Below are 18,026 nucleotides of genomic sequence, written 5' to 3' on the forward strand. Positions count from 1 at the left end.
GCGGTGGCTGACAAGACACCCAGGAATGTGCTGGGGCCCAGACAAACCTGCTTCCACAGCCCGGCTACCTGCAAAAGTTCCAATCCCGTCACATTCCTTCCCTCCAGGCCCTGTGCCTTCCGCTCCAGACTCACTGCAGGCTCCCCAGTCCCAGGGAAGGTCTTGGGCCCACACTGCTGCTCAGCATGCTGGGGAAGCACCGGGACAGGTCCAGCTCCACAGCTGGGCTCAAGACTTCCCGTTTCAGCCCTTCCTCTCCCCTCCCGGGGTGGAGCAGAAGGTCAGAGCTACAGGCTGAGGCAGAGGCGTGGCCCAGCTGGCCAAGGAGGCCCACAAGGCTCAGCCCAACCCCACTGCCCCCACTATCCACAGGGTCAGTGCCAGCCCCCCTCCCTACCGCCATGCTCCCTTCTAGAACCACCCTCTCCCCAGCCATAGCCAGATTGATCTGGGTTCCCAGAGTAGCCAGTGTCCACTGCTTCCGCTGTGGGTGCTGCCCTTGCCCTTGGCTCCTCTTGCCCACCCCATCTCCCTCTGGGAATCTCCTGATCTTGCCAGACCCATAGCCTCTGCTTTACCTGAGTGGAGTCTCTCTCTTCTGGTGGGACTGGAGTTTGAACTCAGAGCTTTGCGCTTGCAAAGCAAGTGCTCTACCACTTGACCCATACCTCCAGCCCACTTTGCTCCAGTTATTTTGGAGATGAGGGTCTCATGAACTATTTGTGGGGCTGGCCTCAGATTGTGATCCTCCAGATCTCAGCCTTCCAAGTAGCTAGGATTACAGGTGTGAGCCACCAGCGCCCAGATCTGAGGGGTGTCTTTGCATACAGGAGTCCAGTTCCCAGTTCCCTCCTGTGCCAGCCCGAGTGGGGCCTGTAGTCAGTGATTATCAGCAAATTGGCCTCCGTGGGTACAAAGCTGACTCTGAACTCTGTCCCCTCCAGGGGACAATGAGCTGAGTCAGTCTTCCTGCTCCATGACCTTCTGGGTATTGCTGCCAGGAAAGTAGGCATGGAGCTTTGGAGGACCTGACCAAAGGCCTCCCTCCTCAGCCTCCATGTGCCACCCCTGAGCCTTCCAGTGTGCAGTGATCCTGGGCCCAATTCTCAAGGAGTTACACCCAAAATGCAAATGTGGCCCACTTGGGACTTTTCTCCAGAGAGCTGCCAGCACACCCCGGTATCCACCTTTTACCCTGCCCAACCCTGCCAGCCAGGAGACTCAGCACTGACCACTGCCCACCCTGAAAACCAATCTCCACTGCAGGGTCCCACTCCTGGAAAAGGCCTCAAAGCACTTCTTACCAGCCTCTGAGTTCAATCCCAGCCTGGCACCAGGGTGGGGTGTGTGGGAAGGGCTGTTCACACAACTGCAGCCTCCACCAGCTCCCACCAAACACCCCTGTGGCCCATAGTCTGACAGTGCCATTCTGGGCACCATGATGCCTTGGGGTGGGATCCAGCTCCCTCTCCCACCTTTGGTAGCTGGGTGGACCCCCCATCAGCTCCAGCACCCCGTTCTGAGTTGGGGAAGCTAGTGTGTGATGTATCTGGGCACACACTGTCCTTAAGTTCAGACACATTTATTGACTGCTTGCCCATGCATGCCCAGGTTTGCTAGTCCCAGGTTGATGGCGATGTCCCCTTAATGTGCACAGCCTGTGCTAGTAGGGTCTGCTCTGCTTGGGAGCCCTGCCAAACTCACAGTGGGGCTTGGGGGAAAATCGGGCTTCTCATCCTTGACCCTGGGAGAGAGCCCAGGAGGCCCAGGATGAGGCTAGTGCAAGAAGGGAGCTGCTGGCTGCAGCTGGAGCATCTCTGCCCAGAGGCCTTACTTCTATGCCTTTCTGGAGACATCAGAGACCCAGGCCATGCTGGGCAGAGGACATCAACCCCTTCTGCCATCTGAGTGGGTGGTGGTAGCCAGGCATCAGCCGCATATGTCCACTTGTTGAGCTCACGGGAGTGTATGCCACCCTGTGTCACAGCCAAGTGCCTGGCTGGTGCAGTTCCCAGCTGTGTGGCATCTCTGGAATGTGCTGGTGACAAGGGTTGTCCTGGCAGATACCCTGCAGGTAGCAGTGGCCCCAGACGCTGTCCATGGGCCTGGAGCCCTGGTCATGTGAGGCCCAGGTGGAGACGCCTGTGGATGACTCCTAGCTTCTCCCGCAGCGTAGCGAAGGTGGGCCGCTCCTCTGGGCTGCCCTTCCAGCAATCCAACATGAGCATGTAGACCTCTGCGGGGCAAGCAGCGGGGCGCGGCAGCCGGTACCCCCGGCTGATCTGCTGTAGGGTCTCGTGGTTGCTCATCCCTGGCAAGGGGGCCGCGAGGGGCCCGGCAAGAGCTGCCTTGATTCTGCCTGGGGTCACTCTGAAGACCTCCCCAGCCCCAGTCTGCCCTTCATGCGGCCTGGGGTTCCCTCGGGGTCAGCAACTCCCAAGCAGGATTGTGCCTCCTCCTCCAGGCTGTACCCTAGGCTTCCTCCCTCCAGACTAACTTTTCCAGACCAGGCTTTGTCTCATCTCGGGTGGCTCACCTTCGTAGGGACACTGACCATACGCAAAGACCTCGTACAGCAGGATGCCGAAGGACCAGACATCCGACTTCTGGGAGAAGATACGGTAATTGGCTGCCTCAGGTGCCGTCCACTTGACGGGGATCTTGGAGCCACTGCTCGGGGAGTAGACATCATCCTAGGGTGAGGGGAGGTGACAGTGGGGCAGATGGATCTGTGCTCTTCCCTCCTGAGGGCTCAGGAGTCCAGAGTCCTACACACCTTGAGCAGCCGGGCGAGACCGAAGTCAGCCACCTTGCAGGTGAGGTCATCACCCACAAGCACATTCCTGGCAGCCAGGTCCCGGTGGACCACACGCCGCTCCTCCAGGTAGCTCATGCCCTCAGCCACCTGGCAGGCGAAGCCCAGCAGGAGAGGTGGGCTCAGGGCCTGGCCCTCAGGGCCTGCAGGGAGAGGAACTCAGAGGCCAAGGCACGGAGGGTGGGCCTCATGGGGGTATTGGTCCCTGCACACGGCCCTTTGTGTCACACACCCCATCTCTAAAAGGAGTGAGGTAGCACCCCCAACCGAGACCAGTGGGCAGAATGTGAGACAGGAAGAGGGGGTCTTACACCCACCATGTGTTCCTCTGAGCAAGCTGCTTCTCGGCTACTGGACTGGGCCCCAAGGGACACTGGGGGCAGAAGACACCAGAGGCGGACAGCACCTGGGGCTGGGCTGAGTCCATGGTCACATTACAGAGGCTGGTGATCTAAATGGACCACCCTCCTGCCTGGACTCCAGCCCCAGCCCCAGATCCACTAGGCCCAGATTCCACTAGGCCTGGTCAAGATGCTGTGCTGGTCACAGGCCGATTAGGGCCAGGTATCTGCAGCCTAAGCCACGTGCATCCCATGGAAAGGCCTGATTTAATATCCAAGGTCCAAGAGTTCACCTCTGAGTACTGAGTGGGTGGGCGCTGTCCCCATGGGCTAAGAGGGACACCTTCAGCCAGTGTCCCTATGAAGGTAAACTACCTGAGAGAATACAAAGCCTCATCCAGGGAACTTTAGTTTGAGTGTGGAAGCCCGGGCTCCAGCCTGAGGGAGGAGGCACACCTGCCCTGGAAGTTGCTGATGGGAAGGGGCACCATGTCCTCTGGGGGGTGGAGGGCCTGTGTGACTGCTGCGGGGCGGTGGGGTGGGGGGTACTCACTGCCCAGGTAGGCCTGCAGGTTGCCCTTGCCCATGAGCTCAGTAACAATGTACACAGGCTCCCCGGAGGAGCACACTGCGTGCAGCCGGATGAGTCTCTCGTGCCTCAGGCTCTTCAGTGCCTCTATCTCCTTGGCAAGGTCGGCCAGCTTCATGTCGGCTGCGGGGAGAGGACACTGCTCCAGGACCACCCACGCCACCTGCCCCCAGGCTCCTGGTTGCAGGAACCAGGGTCCTGGTTGCAGGAGTGGAGCAGGCAGGGCCTCACCTGACTTGATGACCTTGACTGCAACGGGAATGGAGCCCAGCCATAGACCTTCCCACACCTCCCCGAAGTAGCCTTCACCCAGCTTCCTCCGAAGGGCAAATTCGGAGCGTGGTCGCTCCCACTCGTCCTGTGCTGGGAGCTTCTGTGGAAAGGGACACTCAGTGCTCAGCCTGCTGCTCCCCTGGCAGAGGAGTCAGGAAGACTGGGCAGGGTGGGCTGCCAGCAGGGCGTCAATCTCATCCCCAGCACACACAGCACACACATGCTCTGGACCCAGACTGGGCCACAGGGGAGACCATGTTGATCTCCCGGAGACCTGGCCCACAGCCCAGAAGTGAATTGCTTTGGGGGCCTAAGTGGCACCTTTACAGGAGCCGGACATCCGTCTACAAACACTCATTACTACCCCGGGCCGGCTGTCATTAGGAGACCAGAGAAACCAGATTGCTGCCCTGGCCCCCGCCGCACACTTGCCTGGGACAGCCCCAGAAACAGCAGTTTCGGAGATTAGTGTGCCTCCCACAGCTTCTGCCCGGGGGGGCTGGGGCAGCTGTGGGTGCCTCCTCCAGACTGAAACTCCTGCTCCCATGCAGAGAAGGATGAGTTTGACAGCCCCCCGGGACCCCCGCCATCCTCCCTCCACCAGCCTCAAAGGGAAGCAGAACTCATGCAGGGAATGGAACCATCCAGAGGCATAAGAACCTCTGGGACAGGGTCCTGGGGTACCCCGAAAGTGGGGCGCATCTCAGGCCCACCTGGGATGCACAGGGCTGCAACAGGGGAGTTTGGATTAGCTTCCAGTTGGCCTTGTAGTAAGTGAGCAGGGCCTCTAGGTTGGGGAAGAGCCGGCCCTCCTGCAAGTAGAGGCTGCCGCTGGGTGCAGTGCAGATGCGATAGTGGCAGACTTTGGCCTGGGTTCGGACTGGGGGACAGAGACGGACACCAGTACCTCAGCTATGCCTCCCCAGGCACTCCCACTCCAATCTCCCAAGTGGCCTGGCTCAGACTGGTTTTGGGGTCCCTAAGGCGGCCAGCAGCATATGCAAGAGGGGGCACAGACAAGAGGGCAGCGAGTGGGCCCTGGGGACACAGAGTAAGTGATTAATAGATTCTTGTCGAAGAGTGAATCTACAAGTGAGTGAGTGAATGGAGGAAGTGAAAGGAAGAAAGGCAGAGAGGGAAGGAGGAAGAGATGAAGGATGAAAAGGGCAGGCGCACAGGATGACAGGTGTGTCTGTTGGGAATGAATAAGGGGCTGGCAGTCTGGAACCAACCACTCCAAGGTCAAGGGCATCTGAACTGGTGGGGCTGGACAAAGTGCTCTCCTGGGAGAGACAAGTCTTCTGCTGCCCCAGTACCTGACAGTGAGTAGCCGCCAAGGCTGCTCTCACTGGGCCGGATGAGGAAGGCCCCTGGGGCATTGGCAGGAGACAGGAGCAGCTGCTGGGCCTGGATTCTGCTGATCCCACTGAAGTACCAACTGGAAAGGGAAGGCACCAGTGGTCACCTCACAGGTCCAGCCCTGTGTGACCCCAGCCAGGCTTTGGGCCTTGGCTGTCCTATCATCTCTTAGGGAGAAGGATACCCAGTGCCTGATGCTGGGCTCTCAGCCCAGGCTCCAGCCCCTTGCTGGGCTCTCAGGGCTCCGCCAGGGCTGGCACAGTGGAACATCAAGTGACTCAAATACTGTTCCCTGCAGGTGACAGTATGCACTCACCAAGGCCATGTGCTCTCAGTTGGCTGTGCTACAAATGACCTTCAGTTCCCTGCTCAGAAAGGGACCATCAGCCCCAGTCATAGGCTAACAATTGGTCTTGGTCACAGGCTGAACCCACCAAACTTGAAACTTTGCTGAGCCCCTGTGTGGAGAGTTCACAGGGAGCCAAGGTCTGCAACAAGCTGCCCTGCTGGGAGAACCATGGGTGTCACCTGTCTGGGCGATTGGCTAGATAAGCCCCCAGAAGAGGCAGCTTGAGCCAGACTGGACACAAGGTCAGGAGAGGTAATGGGGGAGGAGGTGCTGGGGGAGGGCTTAAGGCTTCTTGCCCCCCTTTGAAGGACCATGCCCAATGCAAGCTGGCCTCAAGTTCCTGCACTGACCAGAGATGTCCCTCCTAACCTGGGTGCACAAGAGGCCATAGTGAGTACCGCAGAGCACGGAGCTCCAGAAGCCCACTCCTAAGATCCTCAGACATGAGTCCACATGCCTAAGCATTGGCCTGGTCTTCTAGGTCCCCCCATCCAAGTGGGCCACCTACCTATGTTACACCATTCCTTCCTGGGAGACTGAGACATCCTGAGGAGGAAGACAGTCACTCCCAGCCCCACCCCTTGGTGTGTCTCTGCTCCCCAAGGCCCAGGCGGGGTCGCACAGCTGGTTCAGCTTTTCACTGGCACCTCCCATTTCCGGGACCTTCCAGGGACCTAGCAGGCTGGGGCTTGCCACCTCCATACTGGGGACCACAACCTTGCGAGCACAGCTGCTCATCCACGCAGGTTGTGAGGGAGGTGTACAATGAGCCAGCATGGGAGTTGAGTCAGTCAGGAAAAAGGATCAGGAGGGCTCTTGGAGGACATTCATAATGACACACAAAAGCAGACAGATTCTTATGTGCCTCCATCCCAGGGAGCCACAGGGGAAGATACTGGCACAGCCAAGGCAGGGGGCAGGGCGGGTTAGAGGGATGGTCACAGCTAGAGACAGGGAGAGGCAAGGGGACAGCAGGCAGGCTGAGGCCTGAGAAACAGGAGGCACTGTCAGCAGGCAGGCTAGATGAACAGGAGGGAGCACCAAGACATGGCTATCGCCTGGGCTGAGTCACCTGGTGGACACAGGTCACTCTGAGACCTGTCTGGGAAATAGGCTCAGAGAGGCCGCAAACTCATTTGAGGGGTGGGAGGCATGGCCTCATGGGCTGCCCAGCCTTCTACTGAGTACCTCCTGCAGTTGGAGTCCCTGCCTCCTAGAATCTGCTGGCAGGGACCCTTGGGCCTCTAGGATCTCCTCAAAGGACAGCAGGACTCTCTGTGTGGGCAGGGGGGTATGTTCTCCAACACACCCTAGCCTTCCCTGAAGCCCCATGTCAAGTCCTCTGCAGAAGGTGATGTGGGCCTTTGTGCACACCCTGAGTGGGGAAGATGTGCCTTGGGGTCTCTTCCTGGAGCATGGGGCCAGGTGTCTGGGACTAATGACATTGTGAGTGTGGTCAGCCCTTTCATCTCCAGGCCAAAGCAGTCATTAGCTCTCCCACGAGCAGCCCTGCCCCCTAGGAGCCCTGCCTGCCATGCCTGAAGCCTCCAGGAGCTGCTCACAGGTCTGTCTCCCACACCCCCATCAGAACAGCTGCTCAGCTCTTGTTGAGAGCCAGCCTGGAAAACCTGGGGCATGCAAAGGCCTGTGGCTCCAGCTTCACCCACCACATGAAAAACGTCCCAGGGGTCTGTGACTATTGAAGGGCCCCCAGGAGGCTGGGACCCTAGGCTGGTTTGCAAAGGCAGGCCCAGGGCTCAGGACAGCCCGGCCAGGCACAAGAGCAGCAGTCTGCAGGCAGCCACATCTCCCCGTCAGCTCCCAGCCTATTCCTGCCCAGTGACCCTGCTGAATGACCTTCCAAGCATGCTGCTGCTGAAGTTAGGGCTAGGGCTAGGGCTAGGGTTAGGGTCCCCAGGGCAGGACTTGCCCCACCTTGACACTGGGGGTTGCAATAACCATGAGATCTAGACTGACCAGCTTCAGGATTTGGGTCAACTGCTGAGGTCACTGCCCTGTGTCCATTGCACAGCAGGGCCCTGCTTGGAACCAACACACAGGAATGCTTGACCCTTCAGACCCTCGGCTTCTCCAGTGACCCACCCAAGAGAGAACTCAGTCAGATGACAGACCGTTGTGCAAACAATCAAGCATCCATCCTGATTACTCACTGTGGTGGACCGCCCCAGCCCTGGGGACCCCAGGTGCTCTGGAAGGAATGGGTGGGCTTTCCTCCCCCGCACCCACTCCCCCAAACAAGCCAGAGCCACATTTGCCCAACACCTGGGCCCAGCCTGGGGTGGTTGGATGAGCGTGGACAGATGAGAGGGGCAGGTAAACACATGGCTCTGACATGGCTTAACGCCCCTCACAGCACCAGAGGCCCCTTCGTGGCTTCTCAAGCAGCATGATACACATCTCACCTGCAGGTGCATCCCAGACACCAGCCCCTGCTTGCATACAGTGAACCCTAACAAATCCCTGTGTGAAGGCAGAGTCCTAGAGTGGCTGCCATGCTGGGTGCTCTGCTTTTCTAGCCACTTACCCTTGGCCCCCTGGCTCCTGCATTCCCCTGGGCTCCTGCATTCTGCTGTCACACCTGTCTGTTCAGCCTGGTGCCAGCAGGTACTGCGTAAGTTGGCACTGCAGCTCCCACTCAAAACCCGGCCTGATTCCACTCCCCAGCCCAGCAGGCTCCCAGACCCAGGTACTCACGGCTGGTCTGAGTGTGTCTCAGGGTTGGCTTTGGCGACGTAGTTGATGGGCACCAGCCCGGTGCTGGGGGGACCCGAGAGCCTTCGGGCGAAGATGTAGTCGCCCTCCTCCTTGAGGGCGTAGAGCCTGTCCCCGCGGCTGACGCTCAGCTCCTCCGCGCAGCGCGCCGTGAAGTCGTAGAGCGCGCGGAAGAGCTGGGCGCGCGGCGCGGGGACATTGCGGGTCTCCGCGGCAGCGGGGAGCTCCGGCTCGGTGTCGGGGCCCGGGAGCTCAGGGATGCTGTCCTCCGTCTCAGCCGCCGGCCAGATCTTATCCCAGAAGAAGGACAGGAAGGTTAGCCGCTTGCGCAGGAAGGGCTCCATTCCGGGAGGCGTCGGGCCGGACAGCCGACGGGGGCGCACGGGCCCCGCGCCGGGTCAGCACGCTGGGCCGACGGCCCCTCGGAGGTGGAGGAGGCCGAGCACAGCCGCCATGGGCCGGGAGCCGAGCGCGCCAGGCAGAAACTGGATGGGCCGGTGGGACAGCCAGGAGCCAAAGCGAGCTGCGTCCCTACTTAGCACACGTGGAGTGACAGGCGGCACTGACCCCTCGATCACTCCAGAGGGCCCTTCAGCAAGGCACACAGCTCTCGCCTGTTTCCCGGGCTGGTGCTCATACTAGTGGGGCAGAGGGCGACACCCTGGGCTACACAGGCATCTCCTCCTGTGCTCCACGACCACTGTGATATCTCCTCTCTCTCCAGAGCCCCTGCTCTCCTGAGAGCAGCTGGGGGCAGGGCTGGGACAGTGTTAGCATCCTGGGAACCAAAGACCTGGGTGGCGCCTGGGCGGGGAGGGGCGGGGCCTCTCTCCCTCCACTCCCAGGCCCAGGCTGGAGGGGCTGGCTCTGCCCTGCTGGTCTGGGCTAGTGCAACCCGAGAAAGGCCGAGGCCAAAGCCCTTGGCCAGACAGTGGGGTCCATGGAGAAGGCAGCTGCTACTCAGTGTTAATGAGCCGGATTTGTATGAAAATCTGCTTGGCTATTTAAATGTTCACCAAATTTTTTAATGTCGTAAAAGGCCTGTGTGTGCCACACAGATGTGAGCAATCTGTCTAACCTAGTCATGGCCTCAGCACCCTGGTTCTCCAGACGTTGGTGGTGATTGCAGGGGCTCAGTGGAGGGCCAGATGCACAGGAGCACTGGACAGACACAGGAGTGATGATGGGCTGTGACTTCTGGGCCACCCCATGGCCAGGAGACTGACAAAGCCACTGCAGGGAAGAGGAGGCTCAGAGGATCTGGGCCGCAACTTGGGATATGAACTAGCTGGTCGGCACGCAGGGACAGGCCAGCAGGCATGTTTCAGACAGACTTGCACCTCAACCTGCATCCCGTTCCTGCACACCGAAGCAAACGGTCTGCTACCCGGGGAATGTGAATAGGGGGGTGTAGAGAAGCAAGCCTTAGCCAACTCAGCTCTTGAGCACGGTCCTGGGGCAGAGTCTGGGCCAGGGTCTCACCTGCAGGCTCTTTTTCCCCTTGCTGGCATCTCACCAATCAGTGCCTTTCGCACCTGAGTGGTCTTTAGTGAGCCTTTCAACCTGTTCTACAATTACTGCAGACCATTTCCTCCACAGCTTAGACTTCTTCAATACACGAACTTCACATTTTGTGTTCCGCTGAACATCAAATGGGGTGACAGCTGTCCAGCCAATGAAAGTCCCTTGCCCCCTACCTGCACTAGCGCAGCAGCAGGTGGACGTCTCTCTGAAATGCATCAGGGGCAGTTTTTGAGTTGTGATGGAGCAATAATACCAATGAGCTCTCTGGCTCAGGGTTTGAGCAGCCCCTCGGGGGCAGGAACCCTGAGAGGCACAGACTCTGTGCCATGGGGACTTATGCTGTTGTGGTGTGATGTCCACGAAAAGTTAATTACAAACACAGAACTGGGGGAAGCACTGAAGCTCACACCCACCGGCTTTGCAGGGAATTTGCCACCACCTGCCACGCCATATGCAAGTTGTAGTTTTGCACATCATTCTCCTTAAGTCCTCCATATCCATGCTGTACCTCCCCTGGAAGGACACCCAGCTTCTTGTCTCCAGTGCTCCAAGCCATAGGGAAGCTTCCTCTGGCCATGGGAGGATCCCTTCTGTGCTGACCACAGTGGGGTCAGGCATTCAGGGCACTGAATGCAGATTCCTCCTGGATACTCCCTTTGTCTTGAAGCTACTGAGTCCTGGCCTCTGGGACTCAGCACATTCCTTTGTAGCTGGAACCCAAAGGCAGACCTTGCCCAGGGGAAGAGAGGATGACTTTGCTTATTCCTTTGCCCAGCCCCCAAACCTGGTCCCCAAACCTCTTGTCAGCTCAAGGAAATGCCCAAAGAAACAGGGGCACAGCACGATGGGCCACCCACCCTCCCACTGCCAAAAGAACTCCAGGGTAGAAGGAGTCCTTCCTCCTTCAAGGAAATCTAGCTCTGTCCATCCCTCCCTGAGATCAGAGCAGGAGGGAAACCTGAGCTGGGCAGTGGGATCCATACCCAAAGAATAGTCATCCATCTCCTGTGACGGGGACAGAGGGTCTGAGTCTCTAGGAATTCCCTCCATAGGGTCAGAGGCCTAGAGAGTCTTAGGGACCAGGCCAGAGAGTTCCTGGGCAAGCTGGCCCTTCCACAACTCTCCAGTCCAGATGGCTCTGTAGGGAGTAACCCCCCACATTACCACTTCAACCCTGTACCTCACATCTTGCACTCCACTCTGAACCTGTATACCAGGCTGCACCCCCACACCTTATACACTGACCTGACCCTGTACCCCACATCTTGCACCTACCTGATCCTGACCCAAGCCCCTTCCTAAGCCCCAACTGCATAGATTCTCAGGCCCACATTCTCCATCAGGGAGTCCCTTGGCCTGGGTGTGCACCCCTCCTCTGTCCTGCCAGCCTTCACATTACCTCTCTCCATCCACCCTGCTTGCCCGCTCCAAGCAGTGCTGCCCCTCACAGGGCACATGTGCCAGGAGCTGGTGTCAGGTAGCCTGAGACCAGCAGGCCCACTGCCCTGTTCCCTGCACTTGGAGGTTTTGCAGGCCCCCCATCCCTGCCAAAAAAAAAAAAAAAAGCACTTACCTGGCACATCAGGACCTCCTGGGCAGCCAGGATATCAATCCCCTCCCCTAACTGTACCTCCCCACTGTTAGCTCTCCTCCCCCACTGACCCTAACCACAGTCACTGCCAGTCCAGTAGGGATCAGATGACTCAAGCTTAAACCTACTACAAGATTACTGGTCTTGCGACCATGGCGTGGTGCTGAATGTCTCTGTGCCTCGGTTTTCCCATCTGTAAAGAGCACTGAGTTTACAGCAGCAGTGAAGACGCAGACCAAGTGAGCTGTGGAAATGAGAGGCTCCCTGGGAGTCAGTCTGAGGTTGGCTGAAGGGCATGGTTGGGGTGCACCCCTCTTCCCCAGGGCTGGGACCTCACTGACTCTAGGCTACACCACCCTGAGGGCCCAGGGAAGCTCTGTCCACCAGGGTCAGCAGATACTAAGCACTCATTGCCCACCCAGGGTCAGGCAAGACTGAAAACAAACTGGTCCATCCCTACCATGGAGTGCAGCCCAGCAATGAGAAGCAGTTTCAGCAGTCAATCCCACAAGGCCACACACTGTGTGTCTCTAGTCATAGAATACTCTTGAAAAGACAAGATTAGCTAGCATTTGCAGGGGCTGAAGAGAGGTGGGGCGGTTTGGGGGTGGCACCATGAAAGTCCAATGGACCTTCCCTGTGCCTGTCAATGTCAGTGTCCTGGTGTCATCTTAGGTTTCAGCTTTGCAAGATGGTCCTATAGAGAAAATTGAGTAGCTATACTCCTTACAAATGCATATCTATATATCTCAAAATGAAAAGTTTAATTGAAGATTAGTTGAAAAATTTAGAAAAAAAAAGGGAGGGGGTAGGTGGGGTTAAGGGACAGGCAGAGCCTGGGACAAGCCTGGCCCCAGAAGAGGAAGTTAGTTTCTCGGTCCCCACATCCTTCCTCTGGGGGAGGGCTGCAGGGCCGGGGGAGGGGTCTTCTTCCTTCAGCTTTTCATCCCCTTTCCCTTCCCAGGTGCCAATCTCCCACTGGACCTTCAGCACCCCCTTCTCCAAATAATCTAGCTCGTCCCTCAGCCCTCCCCCCAATCAACAATAGCCACCATGGCCACCATTTATTGAGTTAGAGCCCAGGCAGGCATAGAACATGCCCCTCTCCCCTACCACCTCCCAGACCTTGGCCCTGGGCCAGAATAGGGTACAGGTATCACCCAGGGCTGGTGATACCTGCAGAACAGTCTGGGTGGAACTCAGGGACAATCCTACTCTGTAATGAAGGGCTGCCCTTGACCTCTGTGGAGTGAATACCTTCCCTCTCTCTTCCCTTCTCCCATAGGTGAACCAGGACACCTTAGGGTGTCCGAGGCCATTGCTGAGTGAGACCCCAGGCTGGCTCCCTGGCCATGGGGCAGAGCAACACTTTGAACCCAGTTTGGGGTACAGAAGGTTGGAGAGCCTGAGAACTCCTTTGGGGGATCCCTGGAGCTGTGGAAATCTTGTTTATCCAGACCCAGACTGGCGTGAGCTTGAGCAGGCCCCGCCAAGAGGGCCCCTGTGGTAGAAGAAGTGGTCACATGCCGAGTACTTGCTGTGGTGACCTCATCCACCAGCTCTTTGTCATCTTCTCTCCCCACTTCCTCTGAAATCAGCCCTGCGCTGCAGGTGCAGGTGCCCCTTCCCACACCCCAGAGGCCCTTACGCACACCTGGCATTCCAGGGGCCAGCCCTGTGTTCGCAGGAGGACTGGCGGCGGGATCCCTCGCACTCAGCATCCCCAGCCTCAGTTTCCTGCATTCGGAGGAACCCCACTGCGAGCCTGGCCACTGTCGGTGCTTCACCTGGGACCGTTCCACTCACGGGCAGGGCTGGCTGAGGACGCGCTTCTTTCTGGTCCACGGTGGCCCGGGCACCAGGCGCGCCTTCGCTCAGCCCTCAAGTCAAGGGGACTTGACACCCTGGCCCTGCTGGCGCGGCGTCACAGTGGCCTGCGGTCCCCATGGCAACCCGCTGGCGGCGGCTCCAGGCGCGCGCGGAGAGCCCCAGACTGTGCGCAGCGCGGCTCCGCTCCTCCAAGAGGCGGGGCGCAGGCGGGGCGCAACCCGGCGCTTGAAGAGGAAGGAGCTCAGGGAGACAGAGAGGAGTAGGTAGAGGAACTGGGGAGTGGGTACCGGCGGGAGGCGGGTGGGAGTTGGGGACAGGGAAGGCAGGTCTGGGAGGTCCTTTCCTGAATTCACACCCAGCGCCATTTAGCTGGAAGCTGTTGTCCTCACAAAGGTCCCAGACCCACTGCAGAGGCCAACTCTCCCTGCATTGGTGAGGTATACCAGGCCTCCAGCCTGAGGGGGCTGCATCCGGGTCCTGGAGCCCTGCTTTCAGCCTGCACTCGCCCCCCAGAATCCCGCTCTGCTGTGCCCAGGGTCCAGTTCCTGGGCAAGGGTTGGCCCAGGGGCCTATTCTGGCCCTCCTGCTCCAGGAAAGTCAAGGAGTATGCGTTTGGGCAGTGAGGCTGCCTTGGGTCACATCCTTGCCAGGGACCTGTGTGGACTTGGGCAGTTCTGTTTGTCACTCATCCAACCCCAGGTTCCACAATCTGAGATGCCCAAGTGAAGTCGCTGGCCCAGCATGAGGTCACTAGGGGCCGGGTACAGCAGCCAGGGGTGTCGGGCCCTTCTCCAGGGAGCTCTGGAAGTGCGCCAGCTTGTGGTGTACCAGCCCCTCCACGGACATCCAGAGCTGGGCAGCAGGGCAGATTCTGGGGTCAATAGCTCAAATCCTAGAAGAACTGAGCAGAGTGTTGTCATCTATAGTTCCAGCTACTCAGGAGGCTAAGGTAGGAGGGTCCCTTGAGCCCAGGAGTTAGAGACTAGTCTGGGAAACAGTAAGACACTGTTTCAGAAATAAAAATAAACAAATAAATAAAAACCATGGAAGGAGACAAACTAGCAAGCTTATAGCCTCAGGCTCCCCATCTGTGAGATGGGGTGATGGTGTCTTCCCCCTTCATGTGGATGATCTAGTTCATCCAGGCACATGAAGCCCTGTGCACATGACAGCGCTGTAGGAGGAGCTATGGGGGTGGGGGGGGTGGGGGGTGCTGCTTCCTTTGAGCCCTAGCTTTGGTTAGCTTTTGCCTCCTGCTCTGCAACTTCAGGGAGGCATAGAGGGTAGGTCCCTGGGGAGAATCAGTAAGCAAAGATGGTCCACAAATGCCCCAGGGTGGGTTCCTTTGCTGCTGAGGACAACCAGGAGTCCTCTCCACAGCCCCAAGGACACCAGCCAACCCACCCTGGTGTCTGAGGGAGAAACTGAGGCTCATGCCAGGCCCCACAGCCTCCATCATTTACTGGGGCCATTCTGGCCCCAAGCCCTCTTTCATCACTGCAAAGGACAACTGGCCCCTCAGTAGAGGGCCCCAACATAAATTTTTGTCCAGCTGTACTGCCTGTCCATCTGGCCTTCCAGGCAGCCTCTTCCCAGAAAATTGTGCCCTGGGGGAGGGCAGAGGACCTGGGTGGTGTCACTGGCCAGTCTGATTGTCAAAGCTCACATCCAGCCCTCACCCCCAGCTCCTAGACAATGAACTTCCAGGTGACAGGCCTGAACCTGGACAAGATGAAGCTGGATAGTCCACAGTCCTTCCTGGATGTGGAGGAGGTGGAAGAGGCAGAGGATCAGCAGCTGCTGGACCCGGAGGCTTGGAGGACCTACATGGAGCGCCGTAATGTGCTGCGGGAGTTCCTGACCGCAGACCTGAGCCCCCACCTGCTCAAGCGCCACCATGCCCGCATGCAACTCCTCAAGAAATGCTCCTACTACATCGAGATTCTCCCCAAACACCTGGCCTTGGGTGACCAGAACCCTCTGGTGCTGCCCAGCACCATGTTCCAGCTCATTGACCCCTGGAAGTTCCAGCGCATGAAGAAGGTGGGCACAGCACAGACTAAGATCCAGCTCCTGCTGCTTGGGGACCTGCTGGAGCAGCTGGACCGTGGCCGTGCACAGCTGGACACCCTGCTGGAATCACCCGATCCACGACCCTTCCTGGCTGGTTGGGGGCTTGTGGAGCAGCAGCTGGCCGACTTGTCAGCCGTCATGGACAACTTCCTGGCCATGATGGTGCCAGGACGACTGCACATCAAGCACCGCCTGGTGTCCGACATTGGGGCCACCAAGATCCCACACATCCGGCTCATGCTGAGCACCAAGATGCCTGTCATGTTCGACCGGAAGGAGTCAGTGGCTCATCGGGACTGGGTCAGCCTGCGCTGGTTTGTCACCGTCCAGCCAGCTGCGCCAGAGCAGTTTGAGCTGCGCTTCAAGCTGCTGGAGCCCCGGACACAGCAGGAGTGCACACAGTGTGGCATGGTCCCTGTGGCTGCCTGTACTTTCGATGTCCACCACCTGCTGCCCAACCGCACCTACAAGTTCACCATCAAGAGGGCAGAAAGCTACACGCTGGTGTACGAACCCTGGCGGGACAGCCTCACCCTGCAGACCTTGCCAGGGCCCCGAGGGGCCACCCCCAGTCACAGCCTCACCTTGCAGACCTCACTGGGGTCTCGAGGGGCCACCCCCAGTCACAGCCTCACCCTGCATACCACTCCGGGGCCCCCCAGAGCTGGGCAAGTCCAGCTGCCCCTGATTGCACCTTCCGAGAGATGAGTTTCTAGTATTTATCCACTAATAAAGAGGAGTATACTCATGCAGAATTAAAGACACACCCCTACTTAGGTTTTAAGGCAGCAGCACATGTGTTTTCCTGATGTCTCAGCACCCCACAAGCTCCAGAACCCTCTCAGAAAATGCTCTCTTTTCCAGGGGAGCCCAGGCTGAGCCTTCCAGGACAGTTGGCCCTGGAGCAAGAAGTGCCAGCTCCAGCACCTGGCTGCAACCTCCAGTAATGAGAGCTGCTCTCAGGGGCTCAGCCACCTTCACCCCAGCACCTGTCCCCCATCACCTGCCTCCTGATTGGGGCTCCCTGAAGGGATGACATTTGGGGTCCTGCCTGGATACTTCTGAAGGCAGTCATAGCCCTAGTGTTTAGCATCCCCGGCTTTCTTGGAGCCAGGGTTCTTGAGGCTTAAAGAACATTTTATTTTTAAAATAAAAGATAAGTCTTTTATCTCCCCAAGGAAAGCTGAAGTTCGTTGGCACCCCGAGGTGGGTGAGGATCCTGGCAAGGGAGCCTGTGCCACAGCTCCTGAGGGGTAGCCATCCCTGCAGCCCACTGACCCTCCTGCCAGCTGCTGCTGTACAGCCCCATGTAGGTGACCCTCATGCTGCCCACAGAGCATCGACACTGTCCTCCAGCTTGGTCATGTGACCCTCAGTGCAGCCAGCAGAGCATCCCAAGCACAATCACTTGATTCAGGAGATGGGGATAGAGGTCTGGCCACCTCCAGGTCTAGAGGGACAGCACCTTGTGCCCTAAGTGAGGAGGGGGAGGGCTGGTAAAGGGAAGGAGTCCAGAGCCATCCCAGCACATGTGGGCCTAGCTTCCTTCCCACCATGGTGGACTGAGATGGCCAGGTCTACCAGGAGCAAATGCTCAGGGATGGAGAACCCTCACCCACTGACAGATTGGTGGCTTGGTGAGAGGGATGGGGGTCAGAAAGGCCCCAGCATCCTCCCTCATGTAGAGGTGTGCTTTACTGTTCTAGGCTCAGCTTGGTTGTGGGGGAGCTCCCTTCTAGGCTTCTCCAAGCCACCAGCCTACCCATGGCTCCTGCAAGCCAACCAGGCCTGTCACATTTGTAGCGTCATGTGGCCATGATGGACTTGCTTGTGGATGTTCCACAGGGTAGGGCTGTCCTTCCAGAAGGGTAGGCCAAAAATTACCTATATGTGTTGGGAGGTAGAGATTGGGTACACCAACCCTGCCAAGAGGAGAGGCCTGGAATGGTGGCTAACTAAGGGAGGTACAGGTGGGTCTAGGGGCCAGGTATATAGACTGGGGACTAAGCAGGCCCTGGTGCCTCCCATCCCCCACCCCACCAGGGCCCAGCCTTGTGCCCCATCTGCAGGTCCAGGGTAGCAGTGACCCAGAGGCAGGCACAGGGCAGAGCCACCACTAGGTGAAGCCCTTGGTGCTAGGAATAGGTTCATGCCCAACCCATGGCACACATCTCACCAGTGCCACCCCTCCTTAAGGTCCACTGCTCCCCACCTCTACCACACAACTTTGTTCCTGGTTGGAGCTAGGCTCTCTCCTTGAGAGGTCCAACACTGACCTAAAACCACTATCATCATTGTCTGGCACCATTTCAGCTCCTGCTTCCTGCCAGGAAGACCCCATTCTCCAGAAACCCTCCCTGAGCCGACTGGTGAGGTCCTACTCTTCCTGTCTAGCGGTGCCTGTTCATCTCAGGAGATATCCCCAAACTCTGCTATACTTTTTATGGTCAGTCTAGAAATGCTCTCCAAGCACCACTTCTTGCTGTCCATTCCTCTGGGGACACACAAGCCCAGGGACCTCTTTTCCCTAAAGTGTCTCTCTGTGACCT

General features: G+C 58.3%; 2 protein-coding genes across 3 annotated transcripts; one reads left to right on the forward strand and one right to left on the reverse strand.

The window, feature by feature from the left end:
• Nucleotides 1-1,366: 1,366 nt before the first annotated feature.
• Srms (src-related kinase lacking C-terminal regulatory tyrosine and N-terminal myristylation sites) lies at nt 1,367-11,537 on the reverse strand. 2 transcript variants are annotated; one of them, XM_020187167.2, is made up of 8 exons: nt 8,442-11,537; nt 5,335-5,456; nt 4,732-4,898; nt 3,977-4,115; nt 3,710-3,868; nt 2,777-2,958; nt 2,537-2,693; nt 1,367-2,311 (listed from the first exon to the last, which is right to left on the reverse strand). In XM_020187167.2, the coding sequence occupies exons 1-8, from the start codon at nt 8,801-8,803 to the stop codon at nt 2,118-2,120; spliced, it is 1,482 nt and encodes a 493-aa protein (XP_020042756.1). In that variant the 5' UTR covers nt 8,804-11,537; the 3' UTR covers nt 1,367-2,117. The 2 variants fall into 2 exon arrangements, with proteins under 2 accessions (XP_020042756.1, XP_073931246.1); XM_074075145.1 differs by having other exon boundaries at nt 1,553-2,311; nt 3,977-4,118; nt 8,442-11,535.
• A 1,331-nt stretch (nt 11,538-12,868) lies between these two features.
• Nucleotides 12,869-16,642, forward strand: Fndc11 (fibronectin type III domain containing 11). Its single transcript, XM_074075146.1, has 2 exons — nt 12,869-13,663; nt 15,090-16,642. The coding sequence occupies exon 2, from the start codon at nt 15,100-15,102 to the stop codon at nt 16,183-16,185; it is 1,086 nt and encodes a 361-aa protein (XP_073931247.1). The 5' UTR covers nt 12,869-13,663; nt 15,090-15,099; the 3' UTR covers nt 16,186-16,642.
• The last annotated feature ends 1,384 nt before the right edge of the window (nt 16,643-18,026 follow it).

This window comes from Castor canadensis, chromosome 5, assembly GCF_047511655.1.
Source record: "Castor canadensis chromosome 5, mCasCan1.hap1v2, whole genome shotgun sequence".
Taxonomy (NCBI): Eukaryota; Metazoa; Chordata; class Mammalia; order Rodentia; family Castoridae; genus Castor; species Castor canadensis.

Coding starts and splice junctions, on each gene's coding strand:
- Srms (XM_074075145.1), bottom strand. CDS start 8,803: ATGGAGCCCTTCCTGCGCAAGCGGCTAACCTTCCTGTCCTTCTTCTGG. Junction 3,869..3,976: donor AGTCAAGGTCATCAAGTCAG/GTGAGGCCCTGC, acceptor CTCTCCCCGCAG/CCGACATGAAGCTGGCCGAC. Junction 2,694..2,776: donor GTCTCGCCCGGCTGCTCAAG/GTGTGTAGGACT, acceptor CCCTCACCCTAG/GATGATGTCTACTCCCCGAG.
- Fndc11 (XM_074075146.1), top strand. CDS start 15,100: ATGAACTTCCAGGTGACAGGCCTGAACCTGGACAAGATGAAGCTGGAT.